Source organism: Aethalodelphis obliquidens, unplaced genomic scaffold, assembly GCF_003676395.1.
Source record: "Aethalodelphis obliquidens isolate GAN/ISIS:26980383/991018 unplaced genomic scaffold, ASM367639v1 scaffold4, whole genome shotgun sequence".
Classification (NCBI taxonomy): domain Eukaryota; kingdom Metazoa; phylum Chordata; class Mammalia; order Artiodactyla; family Delphinidae; genus Aethalodelphis; species Aethalodelphis obliquidens.
Window position 1 is genome coordinate 76359683 of NW_020837948.1, and position 18138 is coordinate 76377820.

The 18138-nt window shown below is 36.9% G+C and overlaps 1 protein-coding gene across 2 annotated transcripts in view; it reads right to left on the reverse strand.

Annotated features, from left to right (window-relative positions):
- NDUFS4 (NADH:ubiquinone oxidoreductase subunit S4) overlaps positions 1-18138 on the reverse strand; it is a 116263-nt gene that overhangs the window by 17568 nt on the left and 80557 nt on the right. The window contains exon 4 of one of the 2 annotated variants that reach the window (XM_027101128.1): positions 8212-8285. The exons of the other annotated variant lie outside the window; for it this stretch is intronic. Within the exon in view, the coding sequence (XP_026956929.1) occupies positions 8212-8285 (74 nt within the window). The remainder of the gene's footprint in view (positions 1-8211; positions 8286-18138) is intronic. 2 annotated transcript variants of the gene reach the window in all.

The following is an 18138-nucleotide window of genomic DNA, read 5'->3' on the forward strand; positions in this document are numbered from 1 at the left end:
AAATTTATCTGTAATGTTAACTACATCCATTTTAAGTCTTTAATCATTTATGAAAAGATTGTTAAATTTTACTCTACTGCTTCCCTGACAGTTCTTGCAAATAGCTACAGGCAGAGAGCTTTATCTTCAACAATGAAAGACTGTCTCAAAGCCCTGTGAAGAATATGTATAGGCTTCCGATGGCATCACTTAAATAATTATAAGACCGTATCAGTGGACTCAGTCAAAATTTCCAGAACTCTAGTTAAGAAGCAAATACATTTATGATCCAGTGAAACAAGAATTAGTTATACAGGACTGAAAAAACTGATGAGAGATAATTCTATGGTTTGGGGGAGAATATTTTTGATATTGTTTTAACGTCCTATTTTCTGGACATATAGGAAGTTCTTTCCCTCTCCTCTTGAGGTATCTATAACTCATTACAATTTAACAGAAACAATGGTTATGCAACCAAGGCCTTACCTGGAATGACATATTTGAGAATGATGCTCATTTACTCAGGTGTGACCAGACATTTGTAAGGAACTGAAGTTGACTTTATGGAGGCAATGCTTCCAAAGTCCTTCCATGGCACTAGGGCTTACAAAGTTCCCTAAGGTATTAAGGAACCTTAGGATATTTTGGGGACCCTGAGAAGGGAGGAATTCGCCCAATTTAATAGGTACTGCAGGAGAAATCTGGTGGCAAGTTATTGGCTTGGCTTCTTAGTCTTAAAACGGTTTGAAAAACCCAATTTGAGATTCCTTATGAAATTTTCAGCAAAGCAAACGTAAGAAAGCTTATGTGGTAAAGAGGAGTAGAATATGCCATTCCAAAATATGCCTCTTTGGCAATAAGGATTATCTTGAGCTGGTTATTTTTAAGAAACAGTAAACACAGGAAATCTCTGAAAACAGAGAAATTGCCCTTTTCTGAGGGACATTTACATTTATAAGGGAAATTTCCATTTGTAAGGTGTCTCCTTCTCTGTAGCAGGAGGAGAAAGGATGACTAAAACTCTAGAAACTTATCAATGGAGGAGGCTTGAACTTAAATCTGCATAACAACCATACCCTTGTTTATGATACTTTGCCTGATAACCTCCCATAACTCACTCCCCACCCAAAATATCTCTTGTCTTTAACTGAAGACCGTATTTAAGGACTAAGAATTAAATTGACATCAGATAGATGAACAGGAGAAAATCAAACAAAAGTTTCATAACATATATACATGGGAGAGACCCAGCAGAAGTAAGTAATTAAAAACTGCCAAAGCCCTCACCTTAAATACCATCCTCAGCTAAAGACAAAAGAGAACACTGAGGATAGGGAAAGTCAATTCTGTGAGATCACCAGGAAAAAAACAGTAAACAGGGGTGAGATTGTTATGCAGATTTAAGTCATTGCCTTCTCCACTTATAAGAGTTTCCGGAGATAAGGTCATCCCCCTCTTTCAGGTACATCAGGGAGATAACCCTTACAAATCGATATTTCCCTTATAAATGTAAATGCTTATTACAAAAGGGTAACTCCTACTTTCCTCTAAGTATGCAGTTTCTTAGAAAATAATCAGCTTAAAATAATATGCCAAAGAAACGTATTTTGGGGTGGCAAATTCTGCTCCCCTACAGAGTAAAATAAATCCTTTAACAAGCATTTTATATCTATATGAGAGTCATAATTCTTACTTTTGTTTTAAAAGTCGTCTTTTCTTGTTCGTTTTATTTTTTTGAAAGTTGTTTTTTTAATAATAGATATATGGATGTGAGGTTGAGACCCTCATTACAAGGTTTAAATTAGGCGGAAATCCAGACCTTGCTGATGGTGTCCACTTCTGGGGTAATTCTACGTTCTGGGCTGCAACTCCAATTATCTCTTTATTTTCCTGAATCTAGGGCCTAACCTGTCTGCTTCCTTAGTTGCTTCCACCTTCTATTACTTCAGAGGTGGGTTTTCCTTCCCAAGAGACCACTACAGCAGTTTCAATGCTTATTCTCTGTCTTCCTATTTCTGAAGGAAACCCTCCTCTATTTTGAGAATTTCAAAGAGTTTTTACAGCTAACAGCAATGAGAAAAACACAGGGGGTAAAATGACATACCAGAGGAAACTCACAAAGTTTCACATCAGCTCAAATGGGGGTGGGGGGAGCCATTCTGGTCCATTAGCATGTAAATGGTAGTAGATGCTAGCTTGCTTTGGAAATTTTCCACAGCTTCTACCTCCTCTCCCAAGGATGCTTCCTTCTCCTCCCCCACCCTTTGACTCCAACATGAAACAAGAAAAGACAAAAGCCACAGGGGTGAGAAAGGTGGGTCTTTTCTGTACACAAAGAACTAAAATAAGGTTCATCTACATTTCAGAGGAAACCTCAGATAACCTTTCTTTGTAAAAAGAAAAGAGTTTGAAGAGTTCCTCTGGAATATATGCTGCATTCAAAGTGGGACCTTTAGGATGAGGAGGATGAGGCTCTGGAGTTAAAACCCAAAGACATAGGGGCATTTGTAATTTACTTTGTGTATGTTGGGGGAGGGAGAAGTAAGAGGTGGGAAGCAGGGGGAGAAAGAAGCCATGGGAAAGCATTCAGTCTTTTCTTCTATCCCAATCCCCAGTTCACAGAACCAGCCTTCCACAGGAAGTGAGGAATGGTGAGAAGGGAGACCTAGGCAAAAAAGAGGAGCAGAGAGGTAGTTGCTGGAATTATCAATAGCAGGAAGAAGAAAACTTTTAGTCTTAGAGATGAGGGCATTCTTAGGTAAAAAGATGGACTTACACAATGCCTTATTTGATTAAGAAATTGAAAATAGGTGATTAACATGGGTTTTATGATGTAATATAGGTCTCTTTTAGCTATTTTATTTCACTATTATATGTAATGTAAGAGTTTACACTTATCCTTGATTGATATTGGGTAAGAGTGTCTGAAGAACAGAACTGCATTTCTTTTTTTAAAATTTTTATTTTTTGGTCAAGCAGTGCAGCTTGTGGGATCTTAGTTCCCCAACCAGGGATTGAACCCAGGCCCTTGGCAGTGAAAGTGCTGAGTCCTAACCACTGGACTACCAGGGAATACCCCACATTTCTTAAGTAATAAAATGTGAACTTTTAAAAATTGGGTAAGTTTTCCTGTTTTTTTTAATATTCACCTAGAATATGTGTATAATGAATGTCTTGTAGAGCTTGAAGTATTCTAGATTAGTGCTGTCCAATAGAAACAGAATGTGAACCATACATATGATTTTAAATTATCTAGGAGCAACATTTAAAAAAATGACTAAAAAGAAACAGGTAAGCCTTTAATCATTTTTTTTTCCTAGCCCAATACATATGTGAAATATTATCATTTTAATATGTAATCAATATAAAAATTAGATATCTAATGCTTTTTTTATACTAAGTCGCTGAAATCCAATGTATATTTTACACTTAACAGCACACCTCAATTCCAACTAAACACATTTCAAGTGCTACACAGCCACGTGTGCCTACCATACTGGACAGTGCACATCTAGATGACTGATTTTTTAAGATCTACCAGCAGCATAGTATCAGAAGAATCACTGGACTTGGAACCTAGAAACTTGGGCCCTGTCAGCTGGGAGCTATGTGATGGATACTGGTCTTGTTTTATTAACTTCTCTAGGTCTCAGTATCCTTTAAAAAGAAAAGTTTAGAACAAATAGCATACAGCTTGGAAATAACTCTAAAGTTATGAAATAATCATCTTAAGTACACTGGAATATACTTTAGGGTACTAACTCTTAAACTAAGGATAAGCTGCAAATTAACTTCACAGAAAAACGTTTACTGGTTGCATTTTACAAACACACTAAAATATAAGAAATTGCTAATCATTCTACTATAATTTTATTTCTTCAGGTTTCTACTTAGAGGGAATTAACAGTTCTTCTAAAAGATACAACAAGTAGCCAAATTAATTTAAAGTGATTTAAGGAAAAGTTTAAAACATGATCTGGAGAATAATTTATAACATCACTAAATATAATGTTGAATTTACCAATTTTTATTCAGCATATTAAAAGATGAAGACGAATGAGACTGGGTGTTTTCCCTGGTAGGTGCTTATAATTCAGTAAGCAGGGTAAAGTATTACAGTTTGAGTAAGAGGACTATGCCTTATTAACTAATGATCCCCAGAACCTAGCCACCACTGCTGGCATATGACAGGGTACTCAACATATGTATGACTGAATGCAATACAAAAGAAGTAAAATACAATACCATACTATAAGAGCTGTAAGAAAGGAACAAATCATTGTGGAAGTTAAAAGGAAGAGAGGGCACATCTATTTGGAGGTGGGAGATGGAGGTGGGAAAGGGAAATAAGAAAAGGGATCAGGAAGGAGATAACATTTAAAATGTATTTTGAAGACTAGGTTGGAGCTCACAGGCAGGAAAAAAGAAGAGAAAGGGAACAGAATGAGGAAGAGGTTATAGAAGGAAGAAACTAAAGCAGGCTTGGGGATAAGGGCAGGAAGAAGAGCTGAGGCATAGTAATATAAAGTTAGGTTAGTACTTGAGTGATAATTCAAGTTCTTCACAATATAAGCACTAACTTATCAATTGAGAAAAGTGTATCTATTAAGCACAGGCCTTTTGAAGTGTCTGAATAAAGAATATTTTGGATTTATAAAAATGTCAGGGAAGAAAGGGTCTCAGTATTGAGGGAATACATATAATTGTTTACATGAGGGGTCAGGCAATATTTTCTGTAAGTGGCCAAGTAGAAAATATTTTTAGACTTTGGGAGCCATAAGGTCTCTATTACAACTATTTAATTCTACTATTATAGCTGAAAAGAGGTCATAGACACTACATGAATGAACATACCTGTGTTCAAATAAAACTTACCCCCTTATAAGTATGTGGCCTTGTTAATGTTATAATATCTCTAAACCCTCAACTTCCTTGAACTGTAAAATGAGAATAACTGTTCTTGCTTCATTGAGTTGTAGTGAGAATTTAAATTAGAATGAAAAGCACTTAGCATAGTGACTAGCTCATGACTTGGTGTTTATGAATGTTAGCTTTATGTTATGATGATACCCATTAACTGAGTCTGATATATAGGCATTAAAAATGTTTTCTAGAAAGCAACGGAATCTGTAAATCTTGTTCTTCATTGTACTGATTCTCTACAGTACAATCTTTTGTGTCAAGGGAAATGATGGTCATGACTTTTTTAGAAAACCATTTAAAAGTAAGGGAAATTAGAAAACGAAGGAGGAGATGAAAGGTAGATTGTTTATTTTTAGAACAGTTCCCTTCGTGTACAAATTATCTTTTTTTTGTGTGGTAGTTTTACCCTAACCTCCTATTTCTAGACACTACTGAAAGGCAAACTAATGCTCATAACTGGATTGCCAGATTTTACTATCAACACAGAATTATCTATATCAACAAAAACAAATGTTTCCTTCTAGAGCATATGATGAATAAGGCACTGGTTAGACAGTAAAGAAATAAAGATATATATGAGCTGGTTCATGGGCTTGACATCCTTAAGTCTATAGTTTTTTATCATTACTCAATCCAACTTATTTTAAAGATGAAGAAACATGTTTATAGTGAAACATGACTGGCTCAAGGTCTCCTGTGGGGCAATTACAGAATGAGAATCCTAGTTTCTAGCCTCTTAATCCAACAGTCTTTCATGTTAGTGCTTCTGAACCGTTTCTTCTTATAGCTTTAATCTACCAGAACACTGGTTCACATAACCTTCAATAGCACTAGCTTACAACAAAATGATGTTTGGTGTGGAGGGGAAGCGGGCATCCGTTTGTATGCCCCCCACCACTATGCACCTACCCAAGAGAGCAAAATCAGAATAGAGGGCATGCTGGGCAATTTGGAAAAGATCCTCCACCCCATGATTCTGTACCATTTCAATGGTGTTTGTTTAGACTTGCTGCCACGATAGCTGCAGAAACAGGACTTATCTATTTAAAGACATATAATGCTAAATGTTAAATAAATGAGGAATGAGGAATAATCATTGAGGACTTCCCCAGGAGATGAAAGTGGCTTCAAATTCTTGAGTAGAGGAAAATATTTTAGAAAGTCAATAATTTCACCACATAGCAAGTGTCCATCATATAGGTTTTGTGTTATGTTGCTTTGTTTCCAGTATGTACCTAACTCTTGCTACATTGTAGGTTAGAATTCCTGATCCACTGTTTTTCTGTTTTTGTTTTTTTAATTTTATCTTGGCCGTGCCACATGGCTTGTGGGATCTCAGTTCCCCAACCAGAGACTGAACCCGAGCCACAGCAGTGAAAGTGCCAAATCCTACCACTCAACCACCAGGGAACTCGCCTGGTCCACTGGTAGCTTACAGTTTTATAAGGTAATATCCTCTAAACTTTTTCAAGTTTTACTGTCTATTGACTTTGATAATGCTCCTCAATTTTCATTCTGGTGTTGGGGGTAGAAATCAGAATGGAAAGGCACTTGATTTTAACAGCAGCAGTGGTTAGTTCACACCTGCAAATCACATGGCAACTATAGTCAGGCAGTCCTTGTGCCCACTCAGAGACTAGTCAGCAATAAGAGTTTAATTAGATTTCCTGTCATTAAACTCACAGTACAGACATTTTTGAAGTGTCAGACATGAAATACGGTAGGCTGCAAAGATGAAAAACATTAATAGAACTGTTGCTGATAAGCTATATTACAGTTTAATTTTAAAAAGAGCAATGTAAATGTTAAATCATAATAATATTTTAAAGACTATAACCACTTTGAGAACAAATATGTAATTCAGAAATTTGGAAAATGCCAAGAAAGTATTAATAAGGAATTATACTTAAATCTTTTTTTTTAATTTCAAAAGTCTACTACTAATAAAATAAACTGATATACTATTACATACTTACTTAACTATGTTCTAAGCACTTTAATTAACCCATTCAATCCTCACAACAATTTCCATTGTACTTCCATTTCCTCCTGTACAGAGTCAAACAGCAATCCGACATGGATTCAAACCCAGGCAGTTTGGCTTTAGACTCTTAATCATAAGGTATATAATATGAACTTAGGATGAAAAGAAAATATTTCAGATAATAATAACCTTTACAGTGCTTTCACGTTTATATCAAATGTTAGATAATGCTAATAATCTTTTACACTTATATATTGCCTTATAGTAATAACATACTTAAATGGACAGTATGTCATTCAAATACATAGCTAAATTAGATACAAATTCAATTTGACCAACTAGGACAACAGAATGCATTAGATACAAATGCACAGTACTGCATTAAAATCCGAGAGAAACAGCAGAAATAACAGATGGAGAGGGAGGTAAGGAACAGGACTAATAGTTACCAAACGTCTATTATGTATCAAGTACTGGATAAGTACACCTTAAGATAAGTACCATTATTTCAACAACGAAGAAACATTAAGTCCATGATGAAATTAATCCAAAATCATGTAGCTTCAAGTGGCATAAGGATTAGAATTCAGAATGGTCTGCCTCCAAAGCCTCTTTTCACTACTGTGTTGCATGGCTTAACAGCAGGAAATGAGAAAAAAAGACATTCTGTATTTTTGTTGAAAGCAAGACCAACATAGGCCAATAGTTTTAGGTGGCTACAGTAGTTTTGAGGTATAATATACTCTGAGGCTGTATTAATATAATTGTAGACATGAGATTATGCTTGGTACTAGGCCCAACATATCAATAAAAGTGGCAAATGTAGACATTTAGGCTTACATGAAATTTTAGAGGAAGTATGATAATGATAACTATTTTCAAATAATTGAAAAGCTATTAGGTAAAGTAACAGACATGAGATTTTGGCTCAAAGTAAGAAAATAATAACCAGATGTCAAAACTGGAATAGGTTGCCTTATGAGATGTTTAATTGGAGTTTAAAAACCTAATGTCAATGATTTTGCAGAGGAATTCATAAGCAAGATAGGAATTAGACAAGTAGTTTTATTCCCTGTCTCTACTTCAAATTTAGAGCAGTTTGACTTATATGTTACATGTGCATTTTACTTTTAGATTTTTTTTTGGAGGGGTATGTTCTCATGTTGTAAAAAACAAAAAAATCTAAAAACCACTGGATTAGATACATTGAGAGATTTCATTCAACTTAATGCCAGTTAGGGATATAGTATCTGATTAAGGTTAAGAACATAAAATCATACCTTGATTTTATTTGTCAAAGCAAAACAAAAACAAATCAAACTTACCATTTTTTTCTGCAAAGGCAATTGCGTCGTCTTTAGTACTGAAAGCTAGAACCATGTTGGACAATGGATCAGCCCTGTAAGAAACAATTTTTTTCCAGGATTTAACATTAACCTCTGGCTGAAAATTACTTATTTTAAATCATTTCTTTAAAACTGTTAAATGTTTGAATATGTTTTTGTGTTAAATTTGATTTTTCTAACATGTATTGTCAAATTAAAAAATTTAAAATTGTAGAGATATTCAGCAATCTTTAATCTCAAATAAAATCATTTATTAAACTTAAAAAAAAACTAGAGGAGAATGAGAATCCTCTTAGGTTTTTCTTTAAACCTTACAAATTCATCAAAATGAGAAGGAACGTGGCCAAAATGGTGGACTAGGAAGACCCTGAGCTCACCTCTCTCACAGACACACCAAAATTACAACTATTTACACAGCAACTATTGAGAAAAACTGGAATCTAGTGGAAAAGATCTTCTATAACTAAAGATATAAAGAAGGAAACACAATGAGACAGGTGGGAGAGGGAGACCCCTACCCACGGTGGGCTACCCACAAAGAGAAGGATAATTACAATTGTAGAGGTTCTGCCCAAGGAGCAATGGGTCTAAGCCCCACATTGGGCTCCCAAGCCCAGGGATCCTGCACTGGGAAGACGAGCCCCCAGAACGTTTGGCTTTAGCCAATGGACCTTACTTTCAGGAGACCCAGAGGGCTGTGGGAAGTAGAGACTAACTCTTAAAAGGTACACACAAAATCTCACATACTTTGGGACGCAGGGCAGAAGAGTGATTTGAAGGCAGCCTGGGTCAGACTCACCTGCTTATCTTTGAGAGTCTCCAGAAGAGGCAGGAGGCAACTGTAGCCTGGGGACGTAGAAAACTGGCAACAGCCATTTTGGGGAGCTCATTCTACCACGAGGACAGTGGCAAGTGCCATTCTGGAACACTCCCAATAGCTTATTACCACTGGAACCCACAAGGCTGTAGGCACCGATCGTGAGGTGCCTCAGGCCAAGCAATTAACAGGGTGGGAACACAGCTCTACCCACCAGCAGGCAGGCTGCCTTAAGAACTTCTGAGCCCACAGTGGCCCCAGGACACAGCCCTCTCCACCAGAGGGCCCTGCAGCCAGAGACCCCAGGACCACAGCAGACCCTCAGCCTGCCATAGAGGACCCAGCCTACCCACCAACAGGCAGTACCAGCCCTGGGACCCCACAGGCCCTGGCTCTGTGGACCATCAGGACAACACCAGCTCTGAGACACCGTGGATCATGGATCCCTCACAATCCCTCACCTCCCTCAGCTGTCCTGGTACCACCCAGCAGTGGACAACAGCAGTTCAGCAGGAACCCCCAGGATTCTGTAGCCAGAGATCCCAGGACCCCGCTCTGCCTACCAGTGAGCCGGGACTAGCCCCAGAAGCCCTTGGCCTTGGCCCTACTCACCATTCGTTTGACACCAGCTCTAGGACCCCTGGACCCTGCAGCAAGAGACCACAGGACTTAGCTTCATGCAACAGTGGGAGGAAATTAGCCCTGGAACCAGACCCTGTCCACCAGCAGGTGGTCCCAATCCCAGGACCACTGCAGCCCCACAGCCTGCTTTATCCAGGATCCAGCCAACACACCAGGAGGTTGACACCAGAACTGAGACATCTTGGACTACTAAATGAGCTGACCTGGAGTCCAGCGCCATGCACCATGAGGCCAGCACTAGTGTTAGGACACCACAGAACCCACAGCCAGCCATGTCAGGAAATGACCCCACCGACCAGTAGGCTGACACTAGATCCCGGAACCCAGCTCTGCCAACTAGGGAGCCAGCACTAGCCCTGTGACACCCTGGGTTTCCGCAGCCAGCCTCCTCCACACAACGTAAGGCCTAGCAAACAACTGGACCAGGGGCCAGCCACATCTATCTGACTGCCCACAGTAGTCAACCTGCCACAACAGAAGGACCCATGCAGCCCACACAAGCGGCACCCTTAGCGCATATAGCTTTGGTGACAAGAGGGGAGTGTGCTGCTAGGACACATAGGACATCTACAAAAGGCCACTTCTTGAATGTTGGGAAACAAAACTAACCTGCCAGATACAAAGAAATAAAAAGGGCAAATCAGGCAAAATGAGGCAAGAAAATCAGTTCCAAATGAGGGAACCAGATAAAACACCAGAAGAACTAAGTGAAGTGGAGATACCCAATAAAGTGTTAAAAGTAATGATTGTAAAGATCAAAAAAATCAGGATAAAAATGGATGACACAGTGAGAAGTTTAACGAAAAGAAGATATAAAGAAGAACCAAACAGAGTTGAAGAATACAGTAACTGAAATAAAAAGTATACTAGAAGGAATCAACAGATGATGCAGAGGAATGAGTAAGTGAGCTGGAAGTCAGGAGTAGTGGAAGTCACTGAAGCTAAAAGAAAAAAAAAAAGAAAAGAATAAAAAGAAATGAGGACAGATTAAGAGACCTCCGGGACAACATCAAGCATACGAACATTTGCATTATAGGGGTCCCAGAAGAAGAAAGGAGAAAAAAAGGGGTAGAGAACATATTTGAAAACATAATAGTTGAAATCTCTAACCTGGGAAAAAGAAACAGACATCCAGGTCCAGGAAGCACAGCAAGTCCCAAATAAGATCACCCCAAAGAGGACCAGAGCAAGACACATTGTAATTAAAATGGCAAAAATTAAAGATAGAGAATATTAAAAATTAAGAGGGAAAAGCAACAAGTTACTTACAAGGGAACTCCCCGTAAGGCTACCAGCTGACTTCTCAGTGGTAACTCTGCAGGCCAGAAGGGAATGGCATAATATATTTTAAATAATACAAGTAAAAAAACCTACAAACAAAAATACTCTACCCAGCAAGGCTTTCATTCAGATTTGGTGGAGAAATCAAAAGTTTTACAGACAAGCAAAAGCTAAGAGATTAGCACCACCAAATCAGCTTTACAGGAAATGTTAAAGGTAGTAAATCAACCATGTAGAAAGCTACTTGGAAGATTAAAAGTCAAAAGTAGTAAAATCATGTATGTCCTCATAAGCAGTTAAAAGATACACGTAACAAAGATGTAAAATATGATGTCAAAAACTGTATTCTTAGGGGGAAGGGAATAAAAATACAGGGTTATTAAAATGAGTTTGAAATTAAGAAAGCAACTTAAAATAATCACACACAAACATATAAATTGTTATATATAAACCTAATGGTAACCACAAACCAAAAATCTATAATAATACACAAAAAAGAGAAAGTAATCCAAATATAACACTAAAGATAGTCATCAAATCCCAAGGGAAGAGAACAAAATAAAAAGGAACAAAAACTATAAAACAACCCAAAACAATTAACAAAATGGCAATAAGTATATACCTATCAATAATTACTTTAAATGTAAATGCTCCCTCCAATCAAAAGACACAGAGTAGCTGAATGGATATAAAAACAAGCCTCATATATATGCTGCCTACAGGAGACTCACTTTGGACCTAAAGACACACTGAAAGTAAGGTGATAGAAAAAGGTACTCTTTGAAAATGGAAATGAAAAGAAAGCTGGGGTAGCAATACTTATATTAAAGCAACAACGGCAAAACAGAGTTTAAAACAAAGACTGCAACAAGAGACAGAGAAGGACATTACATAATGATCAAGGCATCAATCCAAGAAGGAAATATAACAATTGTAAATATATATGCACCCAACATAGGAGCACCTAAATACATAAGCAAAATTAACAGACATAAAGGAAGAAATTGACAGTAACACAATAATAGAAGGGGACTTTAACACTCCTTCTATCAATGAACAGATCATCCAGACAGAAAATCAATAAGGAAACACTGGCCTTAAATGACAAGACAAACGGCCTTAAAAGTTATACATTTGTATAAATATAAATATAAATATATATATATATATATATACACACACAACAACATTCCAAACACAAGCAACAGAATACAAATTCTTCTCAAGTGCACATGGAACATTCTCCAGAATAGATCACATGCTAGGCCACAAAACAAGTCTCAGTAAACTTCAGAAAACTGAAATCACATCAGTCATCTTTTCCAACCAAAACACTATGAGACTAGAAATTAACTACAAGAAAAAAGCTGCAGGGCTTCCCTAGTGGCGCAGTGGTTGAGAGTCCCCCTGCCGATGCAGGGGACACGGGGTCGTGCCCCGGTCTGGGAGGATCCCACATGCCGCGGAGCGGCTAGGCCTGTGAGCCATGGCCGCTGAGCCTGCGCATCCGGAGCCTGTGCTCCGCAACGGGAGAGGCCACAACAGTGAGAGGCCCGTGTAACACACACACACAAAAAAGCTGCAAAAAAACAAACACATGGAGGTTAAACAATATGCTACTAAACAACAATGATCCAAAATCTACAGGATGCAGCAAAAGCCACTCCAAGAGATAAGTTTAAGGTGATACAAGCCAAACTCAGGAAACAAGAAAAATCTCAACAACCTCACCTTATACCTAAAGGAACTAGAAAAAGAACAAATAAAACCCAACGTTAGTAGAGGAAAGAAATCATAAAGATGATAGCAGAAATAAATGACAGAAACTAAAAAAAAATACAGAAGATCAACAAAACTAACAGCTGATTCTTTGAAAAGATAAACAGAACTGATAAACCTTTAGCCAGACTCAGCAAGAAACAAAGAGGGCCCAAATCAACAAAATTAGAAATGAAAAAGGAGAAGTTACAGGCTGCACCAGAGAAACACAAGGAATCGTAAGAGATTACTATGAACAACTATATGCCAATAAAATGGACAATCTAGAAGAAACAAATTCCTAGAAATGTACACTCTCCTAAGACTGAACCAGAAAGATATAGAAAATATAAACAGACCAATTACCAGTGATGAAATTGAATCAGTAATTTAAAAACTCCCAACAAAAGGAAGCCCAGGACCAGATGGCTTCATAGTTTAATTCTACCAAACATTTAGAGAAATTAACACTTACCCTTGTCAAACTATTTCAAAAAATTGCAGAGGGAAGAGCACTTCTGAACTCATTCTACAAGGTCAGCATCTTCCTGATACCAAAACTAGACAAAGATATCACACACAAAAAAGGAAACTACAGGCCAATATCACTGATGAACAGATGTAAAAATCTTCAACAAAATACTGGCAAACCAAATTCAACAACACATTAAAAGGTTCATCTACCATGATCAAATGGGATTTTTCCCAGTGATGCAAGGATGATTTAATATCTGCAAATCAATCAATGTGATACACCACATTAACAAACTGAAGAATAAGAACCATATGATCATCTCAATAGATGCAGAAAAAGCTTCTGATAAAATCCAACATCCATTTATGTTAAAAACTCTCCACAAAGTGGGTTCAGAGGGAACATACCTCAACATAGTAAAGGCCACATATGATAAGCCCAGAGCTAACATTACAGTCAATGGTGAAAAGCTGAAAGTATTCCCTCTAAGATCAGCAACAAGTCAAGGATGCCCCCTCTCACCACCTGTATTCAATATAGTACTGAAACTTCTAGCTATAGCAATCAGACAAGAAGGAATAAAAGGAATTCAAAGTGAAAAACGAAGTAAAACTTTCACTGTTTTGCAGATGACATGATACCATATACAGAAAATCCTAAAAACATCACCAAAAAACTACAAGAGCTCATTAATGAATTTGGTAAACTTGCAGGATACAAAATTAATACACAGAAATCTGTTGCATTTCTATACACTAATTATCAGAAAGGGAAATTAAGAAAAAAACCCATTTACCATTGCATCAAAAAGAATAAAATACCTAGGTATAAATCTAACAAAAGAGGTTAAAAAACCTGGACTTGAAAAACTGTAAGACTCTGATGAAAGAAACTGAAGACGACACAAACAGATGGAAAGATATACCATGTTTATGGACTGGAAGAATTAATATTGTTAAAATGATCATACTACTCAAGGCAATGTACAGACTCAATGTAATCACTATTAAAATACCAATGGCATTTTCACAAAACTAGAACAGATAATTCTAAAATCTGGATGGAAACACAAAAGATCCTAAATAGCCAAAGCAATCTTGAGAAAGAACAGAGCTGGAGGTATCATGCTCTCTGACTTCAGATTTTTCTACAAAGCTACAGTAATCAAAACAGTATGGTACTGACATAAAAACAGACACATAGATCAATGCAACAGACTACAGAACGCTGAAATAAACCCCATGCACTAATGGCCAATCAATCTATGACAAATGAGGTAAGAATATACAATGGAGAAAAAACAGTCTTTTCAACAAATGGTGCCAGGAAAACTGGACAGCTACATGTAAAAGTATGGGATTAGAACATTTCCTCACACCATATATAAAAATAAACTCAAAATAGATTAAAGACCTGAATGTAAGACGAGGAGCCATAAAACTAGAAGAAAACATAGGCAGAACACTCTTGGACATAATTCATAGCAATACTCTTTTAGATCTGTCTCCTAGGGCAAAGGAAACAAAAGCAAAAGTAAACCAATGGTACCTAATCAGATTAAAAGCTTTTGCACAGCAAAGAAATAAAAAAAAAAAAAAACACTGACAAAATGAAAAGATAACCTACTGAATAGAAGAAAATATTTGCAAATGATATGACTGATATATCTAAAATAAACAGCTCATACAACTCAATATCAAAAAAACAAACAACCTATCAAAAATATACAGAAGACCTGAATAGATATTTTTCCAAAGACATACATACAGATGGCCAATAGCTACATGAAAAGATGTTAAATATTCCTAATTATTACAGAAATGTAAATCAACACCACAGTGTGATATCACCTCATACCTGTCAGAATGGCTGTCATCAAAAGGCCACAATAACAAACATTAGCAGGGATGTGGAGAAAAGGGAACCCTTGTGCACTGATGGTGGGATTGTAAATTGGTGCAGTCACTATTGAAAACAGTATGGAGGTTCTTCAAAAAAACTAAAAACACAACTACCATATGACCCAGCAATTCCAATTCTGGGCATATATCCAGAAAAAAACAAAAACACTAATTTGAAAAGATACATGCACCCCAAAGTCCACAGCAGCATTATTTACAGTTGCCAAGATATGGAAGCAACCTAAATGTCCATCAACAGACGAATGGATAAAGATGATGTGGTATTCATATGCAATGGAATACTACTCAACCACAAAAAAGAATGAAATTTTGCCGTTTACAACAACATGGATAGACCCAGAGGGTATTATGCTTAGTGAAATAAATCAGACAGAGAAAGACAAATACATATTTATGTTATCCCTTATATGTGGAATCTAAAAAAATAAAACAAATGAATAAATATAACAAAACAGAAACAGACTCATAGACAACAAACTAGTGGTTCCCAGTGTGGAGAGGGAAGAGGGAGTAAGATAGAGGTAGAGGAGTTAAGAGGTACAAGCTACTATGTACTAAATATATAAGCTGCAAGGATATATTGTAGGGACTTCCCTGGTGGTCCAGTGGTTAAGAATCCACCTGCCAATGCAAGGGACATGGGTTGGATCCCTGGTCCAGGAAGATCTCACAGGCCGCAGAGCAACTAAGCCTGTGCACCACAACTACTGAGCCTGTGCTCTAGAGCCCACACGCTGCAACTGCTGAGCCTGCATGCTGCAACTACTGAAGCCCACGTGCCTAGAGTCTGTGCTCTGCAGCAAGAGAAGCCACAGCAATGAGAAGCCTGCACACTGCAAGGAAGAATAGCCCCCACTCACCACAACTAGAGAAAGCACCCTCACAGGTACGAAGACCTAGCGCTACCATAAATAAATAAATACATACATACATACACACATACATAATTTTAAAAAAGGATATATTGTAGAGCACAGGAAATATAGCCAATATTTTATAATAACTTTAAATGGAGTATAAGCTGTAAAATTTTGAATCACTATGCTGTACATCTGAAACTAATAGAATAAATATTGTACATCAACTATACCTCAATTTAAAAAATTTAGTATCAAGAAAATTGCTGAGTACAACAGTTACTACTAATATCATTACTGCCTCCCTGCCCCAAATAGATGGAAACAACACCTACTCTTCTTAATGAACCTTCATCATTATGGAGAATACTCTTTAGAATACATCATACTGACGATACTGTTTTCAGCTTTCGGCCACTTTAAAAAAATAATGCTCTAAGATCTGACATCTAATTGAGTTCTTCAAACTAGGATAGTGGTAATGTTTACAAATCTACATAGACTCTTTACAAAATAACCATATAATTTCAGAAATGTCACTTCTATTAGCATGTTTAGTAAAAGACTGTTTTGCTACAAATATTTATTTTGAATCTCTAAGCCAAGTATAGCATTCATTCTGTGAAACATCGTTTAGATACATGGAATAAAAAATATAGAAAAGAACGTTCAGGAAGTAATTTGGAGAGTGTAAAGATATGAGATATACACAGAAGAGAATACATGGGAAATAGCACTCACTGAAGTGAAGATTCACAAGTTGTACAAAATGGTTACTATTCTGGGACTCCCGTAAGATCCCTATATGCCAGATCAATCTTCCTAAGTTCAATTCCCAAATTCACTGTCCAACTCAAAAACTTTGAAAAACTGGAACCACAGTGGACTTGATCCAAGTTTATACAATTTTTCCCCTAAAGGTGCTCTCTAGTTCAGACAGGTAGGAGCATCAAGCACTCAAGCAGAAAGCCAGTCTTGTAAGCACAAGAAGTCTGGAGATGGAATTTAGTATATTCCCAGAGAAGCTGGAAATTTAGGAGCAAAAACAGTAAAAAGGAGGAATCTCCAGAACAGAGAACTTTTGAATTGCACATGAATGGACAAGGCTTTAAAACAATAGCTGAGAAGGCTGAGAGAACCCAACAGAGATTTCAGCAGCTGTCCACTTGCTACAGTGGAGACTGAGTTTGGAGTTCCACAGAGTTAGAAGGAGTTAGTAAACACCTTGTGCTTTCCATCAAAACCTCAGAAAGGCCATGCCTTTTTATTTTTCCAGATTATGTTCCAGGATTAAGAAGAGGGGTAAAACTGCAACAGACCTACCCTAATAAAGCATAAAATATATCTTCCACAAGTTCAAGGTTTTCTATCAGTAATTTAACTGTCTGTCATTAACTATATAAGCATAAGGGATGGAGAATTAATAGATTGTTGATATTTCTTAATATAAATTGGTTTATTAACTGATAATTAATGTTTCAGGGATTAATTAGCATATTATTAGTATGAAGTCATACATTCACCAAAAGATATGTACAATAATTTTCATTTTAGTATTATGTATAATAACCCCAAATGAAAACTACCCGATGCCATCAATAGATAGTGCAATGGATGAACCTTGTGTATAGATGAACACATTAAAAGATCATGTGACTTATATAAAAATGAGTAATCTTAACATTTCAACCATTGGGCATAGACGAAGTTATTCCTTATAAATTTCTTTAGTCTCTATGAGTGTGTGATTTACAACAACACTCCATATATTACATGAAACATAAAATCTAAAGATACCAAAACACCTGAAAAACCGTGCCTATGTATCATTCTGCCAAATAAAATATAATTCTATTTAAACTGCAACATGGCAGATATTTTAAACAAAAATTCTCCCAGGTACATCATCAGGAAAAGATGTTAAGTGTCATACTTTTCTAAAATGAGACATAATTTAAACTGATAACTACCTTCAACTGGAGACTGAACACATATAATGTTCCAGTAGTCTCAGTAAGAAAGATAATATTCTTGAATATCTAGCTATTTTCTCTAGTAGCAGCTTCTTTCATTCAACTAGAGGCAGTCCTGCTCTTTAACATTTGGGCCTTATCCACCATAGAGATTCAGGTCACTGATTTCATTAGTGCCACA